At 46.7% G+C, this 10,182-nt stretch overlaps 1 protein-coding gene across 1 annotated transcript; it reads right to left on the reverse strand.

The window, feature by feature from the left end:
• Positions 1 to 4,434: 4,434 nt before the first annotated feature.
• Positions 4,435 to 9,373, reverse strand: BRIX1 (biogenesis of ribosomes BRX1). Its single transcript, XM_052777687.1, has 10 exons — positions 9,125 to 9,373; positions 8,114 to 8,225; positions 7,680 to 7,723; positions 6,968 to 7,038; positions 6,536 to 6,585; positions 6,365 to 6,438; positions 6,218 to 6,268; positions 5,826 to 5,927; positions 5,142 to 5,270; positions 4,435 to 4,821 (listed from the first exon to the last, which is right to left on the reverse strand). The coding sequence occupies exons 1-10, from the start codon at positions 9,371 to 9,373 to the stop codon at positions 4,552 to 4,554; spliced, it is 1,152 nt and encodes a 383-aa protein (XP_052633647.1). The 3' UTR covers positions 4,435 to 4,551.
• Positions 9,374 to 10,182: the final 809 nt, after the last annotated feature.

A 10,182-nucleotide genomic window follows, 5' to 3' on the forward strand; every position in this document is an offset into this window, starting at 1 on the left:
CGACCCTACCGCCGGGTTCTGGTCTTACCGTCACCCGAAGTCGAATAACCCAAATGCCTTGAGCTAGAATTTCTGTGAAAGCTCGGCAGCTGGGAGGTACAGCCGAGGCAGCTCCCGCCTCTCAGGTTATCAGTCTTAACTTTTGGGGGGGGGGGGTTGACCCCTGTGCTCTTCAGAGATCTCAGGTCTGGCCCAATCCACCATTTCCTCTAGGCGAGATGTGTTATCGGTTGGCACTGCGTGAACTGAGCTTTGGATTAGACGACGAGGCCTGGGGGTTCGGGTTGATGGCAAGTTGAGTTGACTCAACAGCGTGCCCTGGCCCCCACAAGGGCCCGCCGTGTCCTGGGGTGCATCAAGCCCAGCACAGCTGGCTGTTCGAGGGAGGCGATTGTCCCACTCTACACCGCACTGGTGCGGCCCCACCTCGAGCCCTTGTGCCGTTTTGGGCACCTCAGTGTAAGAAGGACATCAAACTGTTCGAGTGTGCCCAGAGGAGGGCAACCAAGGTGGTGAAAGGCCTCGAGGGCAAGACTCAAGCGGCCGAGGTCACTTGCCTTGCTCGGCTTGGAGAAGAGCAGGCGGAGGGATGCCCTCATGGCCGCCTGCACCTTCCTCGCGGTTTGGGGGGGGTGGTGGGCAGCGGAGGGGCAGGTGCTGGTCTCCTCTCTCTGGTGACCAGCAACAGGACACGAGGACATGGAATGCAGCTCCTTGTGCTTGTTTTGGCTGGGGCAGAGTTAATTTTCTTCATAGTACCCCCTATGGCACTGTTTTGGATTCTTGCTGAGAACAGTGTTGATAACACAGGGATGTTTTAGTTACTGGTGAGCAGTGCTTACACAGAGTCAAGGCCTTTTCTGCTCCTCACCCCTCCCCACCAGCAAGCAGGCTGGGGGGGCACAAGGAGTTGGGAGGGGACACAGCTGGGACAGCTGACCCCGACTGACCAGAGGGGTATTCCAGACCATAGGACAACACATTCAGCATATAAAGCTGGGGGGACGATCGGAGGGATGGCGTTTGTCTTTCCAAGTCACTGTTACATGTGATGGAGCCCGGCTTTCCTGGAGATGGCTGAGTGCCTGCCTGCCCAAGGGAAGCAATGGACGAATTCCATATTTTGCTTTGCTTGCGTGCGCAGCTTTTGCTTTACCTACTAAACCGTCTTTATCTCAGCCCACGAGTTTTCTTGTTTTTACCCTTCCGATCCTCTTCCCCATCCCAATGTGGGGGCAGTGAGTGAGCAGCTGCGTGGTCCTTAGTTGCCAGCTGGGTTTAAACCACAACAGTCCTTTTTGGTGCCCAGTGTGGGGCTCGAAATGTTCGAGATAACAACAGATTTGAACGGAATGTGCCAGGTGGAATTTATAGCTGTTACTGCTGTTTAGCTATTAATTGGCAGGCCTCTGTGCTTGCCATGGGGCTTGCTTGCCTTACTGTAAATTAGAGTCTAGTGCTCGTTAGTGGCTGCTTTTTGCCTTCGCTGCTTGCTGTACTGCTGTGCTGCTGTGCTGCTTGTCATCTTTACTGTGCCTGGGAACATTTTGGTGACAGCAATGGCGATGCACCTAGGGTGGCAGATGGCCAGCTGTTCCTGTGCTGCTGTACTGGACAGGCTGGAACTCCAGTGTGAACTCGAGTCAAAGGGACTGTGACCTGTGGATGAGTCCACATGGGAGCAGGACACCCCGAAGCGCCTGTGGCCGTGGATGAGTCCACGCCAGAGCAGGTACATCTCGAAGCATCTGTGGCCGTGGTTATGTCTGTGCCGCAGCAGGGATACCTCTGAAGGGATTGTGGCCCAAGGATGAGTCCACGCTGGAGAAGGTACACCTCGAAGCATCTGTGGCTGTGGACAAGTCCATGCTGCAGCAGGTGCACCCTGAAGCATCGGTGGCTCCGCATGAGGGCATGCGGGAGCAACTCAAAACGTGTGGTGATGGACAGGCCCACGACAGAGCAGGTAAACCCCTGGAGGGACTGCAGCCATGGGTAAGGCCACACTGGAGCAGGTATATCTCTGACAGCATTGTGGCCCGTGGATAAGGCCACGGTGGAACAGGTGCACCTCAAAGCCACTGTGGCTGTTGAGCACCAATATGCCAGAGCTGAAACGAACAGAGGGACCAAATAGGAACAGGGCATGAGCAAGGCCTTGAAACACAGGGAAGCTCAGGGAGTGGACAGGGAGACAGGAATAGAATCGGTGGAAGAACCAGGTCATGAGGTCTGGAACTGCAAAGCAGATTAAGAAAGGTAATGAAGAAAGAGTTCCAGAGAGGTCTTAAACTATTTGCTAAGATCAGTCAAGAAAAGTTTCTTGGAATCAGAGTTTTGCTGAGCACTATAGAGAAACTCACAGCAAATTATGGTTTAAATTGTTCGGTGTGGTTGGAGGCTGATGCCTCTCACTTTCTGTGAGAGAATAGTTGTACACTCCTTTCCCCAGCTAGTAACTTAAGAACATAGTGACTCATTTAACTGCATCTGGCAAAAGGGCAGACTTGCAGACAATAATTTCCTAAAAGTTTCATGAAAATACAGCCCCAAATTAAAGCTGACCTCATGCTGCAGCTCTGAGGCAATGTCAGCTGTCAGACAGCGGGCAAGAACTACAGTGAACCAGACCCTGGACTTTCTGCTGCTCATCTGTGTGCAATGAACACTGCTGCATTTAAAGTACAGACATTATCCATGAGCAAAACGCAGGCTTTTCGTTGTAAAATCTTTTAAGCAATATTGGAAGCTTATCTGCCAATTTTATATGGAAAAATCTATATGGACTCACTCTGCTTTGAAAAACAAGACCTCAACAACACATATAATTGAACCAAGAGGACAGCAATTTTGTAAAAAAAAAAAAAAAAGAGTTTCTTGCACATGTAAGTGTATAAGCGCGTAGAATTCTGTGCTTTTAAGCACTGTTGCTGTAACAGTGAATCACGGGCAGTTCCATTTCAGGCTACTATAGGCGTACACTTTTGATACCCAATTGTCACTACCTGGGCTGGACAGACCAGTGAGGGGATGTGGTGAGTTAGGAATTCCCTCCAGCTAAATTAAGGTGAAACAACACCAAATGATCAGTTAAACATTGTATTCACCACAGAAGCAAACTGAACTTGGGAGGCGTTAACAGCAGGTGGCAGGGATTCTCTCAACAGGAATTGGCATGGAGTGACCTCAGTGAGCCGTGTAACCTGCGGTAACCATATAGATCAGTTCAGGGAAGAAGGAGATCCCTCCCGTTGGGTCACGAGGTTCAGAGCGGACCCCCTTGCTTTCTACACTCCTTCTCAGAGAAGGGCCCAGGGGTGACTGGATCCACTCCTAGTCCCAGGCTTGGTCAGCGGTTTTATGTCTTAGAGGGATGAGGTGTAGGGATTACAGAAAAGGAAAGAGAGTGAGACAGAGAGAGAAAAAAGGAAAAGAGAAAGATTTCACCAGTCCTGGGTCCAGCATTGGTCCAGCCAAGGGGTCCAGTTCTGGAGGGGGGGGCACGCATGGGGCTTCAGTTTGTGTCCTTTTATCATCTCCTTGCCCCTCCTTCAGGCAGGCACTCAAACTCATTAGGCTGATTAGGTGTCATGCGTGGTTTGTGCTTTCTGAACCTTCGGGAAATGGGTCAGTGGGCTTGGGGGTCATTTGGGGAGTAACTTCCCTTGCCCTGCAGACATGACCCTTGTTCGATCTTTGGCCATGCACAGTGAGCTGCCCTGCTCAGCTCATCGGAACAGGGAACTGCACACCCTCCGGCACAGCCTCCCTGTCCAGCTGCTGATGTCCTGTGCCGACAGGTGCTGATGGGCTTCTCACCTGCCCTTCGTAGTTAGGCAGAACTTGCCCTGTCCCAGTGTTTGAGACATTAATTCTTTCAGTCTCTCACACCAGTCACAGGTAGCGTGTACCTCTTGCCTTCAGGGAACTTGCAATGAACTCGGTATTAAGGGCTAGAATCCTAAGTTAGCCTGTTTCTCCCCCATAGCTATGTTTCAGGTCATAAGAACCTGATTAGATACAGGAGCTACTACAGGCAGAAGTAGCAGCTTTTTTACTATTAATAAAAAAAAGCAATTAAAAGGCTATAACCCTTTTCATTCCCTAGGGATTATGAGGAGAAAAAAATTAACACCACTCCCCAAGACAGAATTCCTACCAAGTTAAAACTTTTAAAACTATTTTCTACTGCTGTCAGACTAGGAAAGCTGACTTTTGAATTCCAGTTCATGATGAGCACCAACGACTACCCAGTTATTTTTATTCCTTGTACACGTTACAGTGAGTTGTTTCCCAGAGGTATTCAAGCGTAAGAGGCCAATTCTCAAAAGCAGAGGTATTTGGAGTGTCTTATTCCCCCTTCCCTGTTCCCATGTTTTTCAAAACCAAGAATCCTCTCAAAGAGAGGAAGACAACAAAAGAGCCCGAACTCAATCCTAATAAAGAAATTGATATTTTGTTTACTTAAAACTGAAGTCCAGTTAGTTTTTTCTGTAAAAACAAGTATTTACAATATTACGTCAATATAACTAGTTTCATCACTTGTAACATTTATGCTGATGCTTCAGTTCTGAAAAGCTTTTTTTGCTTCTTCCTCTGAATTTTGCGTGGCTTCTTTTTATCTTTAACAATTGGTTTTGACTCTGGTTTCACCAGCTGTATTTCCACTGGCTTTTCTTCAGCTGGAGTTTCAAAGACCACTTCAGTGGGGTCTTCTTCAATAAGCGCCTTGCTCCCTTTTTTCTTAATCTTTTGTACTTCCTTCACTTGCTGTTTCTCTCTAAACTTAGCTGCCACGGACAATCTTATCAGCCGTCGATGCTACAAAAATTAGAATATAAATTACATCAGGTTTCAAATAAGCAAGATGGAAGAAATCAGGTATTAAAGAAACAGGTGGTAATTTCTCTGCCTAATTGTCAAAATCCTCACTGTAATGCCATATTTTCCGTGACATGAATTTTACATTCGTTCCATTTTTACAAAATTACTCTGTTCTGAAATTGTGATCAGTTAGGGCACTTTTTTCTACAAAAGGTCCCAGGGAAAGGCATACATGATTCTCCTGCACAGACAGACTGCAAAATCAGTTTTCAAGTTAGTTGCTAAATGAAAGGGAAGACAAAGACAAAGCTGCTTACCATATTTGGGGACTGGTAATGGGGATTTTCATACAGAGTTGGTCCTCCAAAGCTACCTTGGAAGATTTTTATGAGGTTCAGGACAAAGCGAGGCCCAATTTCTACTAGAGATGCATCTTCTTCTATTATCTGCAATAAAAAGAACACTTTAGTCATTTCTCATGGATCGAATCAAAGTGTATGACCTTGTAGGCACCTTGCATACAGTGCTGTACAACTGAACTTAAGTCCGAGATACAATGCCACTGAAGCCGATAAGCTAACTTGTATAAACACAATTCTGTATATAAAGCAGTACTTTTAGGTTCAAGCAAGCACTCTGGGAGTACTAGGTATTTGTGAATTCCTCCTTTGGAAAGTAAGCTGCAGCACACTTTGGGTCAAAGCAGCAAGTAAGGTTAAAAGGCAAGCAAGGCTTAGGCTTTGGCTAGTACTTCCCGTTACCAGGACGACCATCACAGAATCACAACAGAACTGCAAGCTGAAGTACACAGAACTTAAACCAGCTCTTTCCAGAGATACGGGAGAAGGTAAGTCATTTTAGGACACTGGAATTACCTTGTGCAAGCACTAGGTGTTGGCATATCCTGATAATAATATTCTTCTCATTTTATTGTAATTAATGGATTTGATATGACATTATTCCACTGAGCTCCTCTTGATGAGCTAAAAGAGACCACTAACCTGGTAATTCCGAAACCAGATCCTCTCATCCGTAATGGTGAAGGTGAAAACATGATCCACAAAAGGCTGGCTTTTGGGGTGATACTGTGGTGTACTAAATATCTGTAATAAAAGGCAGTATTTCTAAATATCTGTAATTTAAAAGGCCAAACATAAACGGCTTATTTTTAATTCATTTTAGTTTACTAAGATCCTGATCCCAGGTTACATTTCAAAACTCAAGAACAAGCGTCCCAATGATTTTAAGCACATGACCCTAATCCTTTGAAGATTTTTTGCAAGTTTGGAAGTGTGAAACTACTACTTAAAAAAACACTTGAGATTTTTAAATATGTTGCCAAAAAACATTTCCAATGAGGAAGAAACACTGGACAGCAGAATTACAGACTGACCTGAATAAACAATTCTTTTAGGAGGGCATAGTGTGGCTCCTTGTCAAATGTCTACAAAGAAAAAATATAATTTTACATACAAAACTAAATGCAATAGTCACACAAAGAAAACAAAAGCACACTCAATGAAATAAAACCTATACTTACTGGATCAAAAGACAAAAGGGGCCGTGAGCCCCTCAGGCAGTTTCCTGTCATCTTCAATTCAGCCAGTGTGTGAACTACAGTAATTTTTTTTAAAAGATCATTTTAGTACGTAGAGAAAACTGTACAGACAAGAAAGCAAGAGTCCAAACACAGTAATGTCAACCAACTTACCGTTCTGCACTAAGAATTTAGCTGATGGTCCCTGTGGTGTATTCGAAAGCCTGCAGAAGACAGGTAGCAGGCAAGTGAGAAAAGAAAAATGTTAACAGCAGCGAGAAGGTATGCTGGATTTCAACAGTACACTCCAACCAGTTATTTTTGTATTGAAGTAATTTCAGTTGCTTTTATAGCATTATTGCGTTCCTTCAACATACTTATAAATACTTGCTTTCTGAACAATTTTGTAAAATGTTTCTGTAAACAGTCTACAAAAGCTGGTCGTGCATTGTAAACTTGCATCACGCGCAGAAGTGCAAGATTAGTACAGATTTAACTAAGCAACAATACTTCATGCATCTCCACTATTACACTAAGAAACTTTAGATAGAACGGAAGCAGCCCCAGCTATATATAGAAATGTAAGACAACATAACATCTCCTTACCACATATAGAGATCCTGTTTCTTTTTGGCTTCAAAAAAGATGCACTTATTGCAGTTTTTCATTTCACACACCTACACAAGACGCATCAAATTAGCTGTTTACAAAACTCTGAAGTAATTTTCAAAAACTTTCCACATTAATCTCTAATATCTTCCCCCCTCCAAAACAGAAGTTCAAAAGCAAAGGTCTCATCTTAATAAATTAGACCTAATGATCCCCAAGCTTAAGTTGAAGCACTTGTTTTGTTGAAAAATCTCACGTATTTTATTACCAGGAGCAAAAACTTCACTAAAGCTAAAAGCAATCTGATAAGCACTCCAGGACATAAACATCAGAGCAGGAGCTGTGACATTAGGTTCTAGTTTCAGAACCACCAATTTCCTACTATATTGTTTGGCCTGGCTGCATATTTGTTCCCTGCTTTCTTCAAGTATAAACTGTAATACACTTTTCACCTATATAGAAAGGCACATTCTGTTTTATTTCTTCATGACAAAAGTCTATGTTTAATTAAAGGTTTAATTTTGGTTTTATTAATCAAAAGCCAACTTCCTGTTTAAACAGGAGCACCTTTTGAATATCAATAATTTTCATCTATGAAGTTATACAACTCCTGTAACTAGTATGAGATCCTTTGAACTTGGCTGCCCTTTGCTCTTGCACATTGCATTTCCAGAGAAAATAAAGAAGCGCTAGTTAAATCCTGGATTACCTCATTAATTACAAATAACTGGTCTTTACGGTCCATTTTAGTATCTGGAAGACAAGAACAACATTTAGAAGGCTGGAAAACCAATTTAACACAAGAAGTTCTTTTAACAGTCAGTCCTTTTGCAAAAATTTTACTGGTTATAAATGAAAGATTAAGAATAACTACCAAGATGTTTCAGCCATGTTACGCAATATATAAACATAGCAACAAAAGCATCTGTGCACTTACAGGACTGAGGCCATAGGAGTAATTTCCCAGAAAGTATTAAGACACAACGACAGTTGCGGTATTTGTTGGCTCAAAAGAGATTTGGTGTTTAAAATAAAAGCTTCATCAAAACAGTTAGGTACGACATTTTTAAAAGGAACAGGTTGTTAGAATTTCTTGGTCTGAAACTATTCTGAAAATATGTTCGGGACGATGGCTAACCCTACCTGCTTTAGAGTGAGGCATCAATGTCCTTAAGTCTTGCATTAGGTGCCTTGTTCTGAAATTAATTCCACGAGAAGAGAAAATAAGCACTCGCTCCTTGTTTTTCCATTTACCCTAGGAAAAAGACACAAAAGTTAAGCAGGAAGTTTCTAGCCTTAAAACTACTACACACAGCAACAACTAAAGTTTGATCTGTAATTACAGAAAAATGCAGTAAGAACATTTGTTATTAACATCATCTGCCCATGCGCACAGATTCACTCTTTCAGCAGGAGTGATGACTTCCCTGCAGAACAGGGGGGCGTAAGTTTTTACAGGAAGAACTGCCATCCATCCTGCTTTAGTGTGTTCCTACGTAAAGCCTTTCACCAGTACAAGGCACGTAAACTTTAAAAAAGACGCAGGCATTACTTATTTGCAAAAGGCACCCCTGCTTCCCCGCAAAACGAGCCGAGCCACAGTCTGGGAGCACAGTTTGGCTTTTCCTACACACGAGCACGTGACGAGATCTCAGACTTCAACGTGCTACTTTTGTTTTTCTTTTCAGCAAACTACAATGCAATTATTGAAGCCTTCTCAGGATGACTCCTCAATGAAGCAGGTATAATTTCCGTATATCCTTTGTATGTAACAGAATTATCCAACTCTTCCAAAATACTTTTGCGATTAAGGTCATACATCTTATTTACATGGACCAAAAAAGCGCTCTTCGCGTGTTTTCATAGAAACAACATGCCCTCCCACGTTACTTTTACTGGTGCTGGAATTATTTAAAATAAAAAAAAAAAAGACGAATACGCCTCTCGACCCCCCCCTTAGCAGCGGGGTTCCCCCCTCAGACACCCCGAGGCCCGGCACCCCGGCCCTGGGAGCAGCAAAGGCAGCAGAAGGCGGTCCCCAGGAACGGCGCTACCCGGCACCACCGCGCTGCGATGGCTCAAGGCCGGCCCAGGCAGGGAGCGGAGCGGAGCGGGACACCCGGCCCGGCCCGGCCCGGCGGGGCTGGCAGGTACCTGGGAGACCGGCGGCGGGATGCTGTACTCCGCTCCAGTCGGGCCCGGCCCGGCATCCGGCTCGGGCGCGGTCGGGGCCCCCTTAGCTCGCTTCTTCGGCCGCGCAGCCGGGGCATCACGCTTCCTCTTGGCCGCCGCCATCTCGGCCGCCCCACGCCGTCCCCACACTTCCTCTGCTTCCGCCCGGCGCCCGCGCTTCCGGCCCTCCTCCCACTTCCGGCTCCCCCCCGGAAGCGCCGCGGCTGCCATGCCGCTCTCCGCCCGGCCGCCCGGCAGCGGCGAGCCGTACGTGCTGTCCGCCAGCCTGGACAACGCCCGCCACCTCTCCAGCCTCCTCAGGGCCGTCCACTTCCAGGACCACGCTACCTGCTTCGCCACGGCCAACGGCCTCAAGGTGACGGTGGAGGACGCCAAATGCATCCAGGCCAACGCCTTCATCCAGGTGGGAGCTGCGGCCCGGGGCCGGGCCCGGCTGCCGCTGGCGGGGCTGCCCCTGCCCGGCGCTGGCGGTGAGGAGAGGCCGGCACCGCCCTTGGAGGCCTTAGACGGGGCCCCAGCTGCGTGGCGGAGGAGGGGCAGAGCAATTTTACCCGGGGAGAATGGGGAACTGGGCAGAAGTCGGGGCATAGCTGCGGGAGCTGGCGCGAAGGAAGCGCTGTGCCGAGCCTGCGGTCGTTTATGAGATGCCCGTGCTGCCGAAGGGCCGAGCTCCGTGCCCGGTCTGTTCGTGCGTGCCTGCCTGCTTGTGGGATGAGCTTGCACCCTGGCTGAGTGTGTCGGCACCTGCTAAGCCCACTGCTCCTTCTGACCGTGCCGTTCGTAGATGCGTGAGCAAGTTCACAAAAGCGTCCGTCCGTCTTGCAAGTGTTTCCATTACGTTTCATCCCAAAGCCAAAAGGGTGAATTTAAGTCAACTCTGAAGGACAGTACAGACTCACAGACGCTCATCTACAGCGCTATCACCTGGGCTAAGCTGAGAGCTTCCAGCCGCGGGGCGGGAGCGAGTGCTTCATCACAGGACTGGAGTGGTGGTCTGACCCGTTTGATCTCCGGTTCTG

Source organism: Harpia harpyja, chromosome Z, assembly GCF_026419915.1.
Source record: "Harpia harpyja isolate bHarHar1 chromosome Z, bHarHar1 primary haplotype, whole genome shotgun sequence".
In the NCBI taxonomy this organism is placed as follows: domain Eukaryota; kingdom Metazoa; phylum Chordata; class Aves; order Accipitriformes; family Accipitridae; genus Harpia; species Harpia harpyja.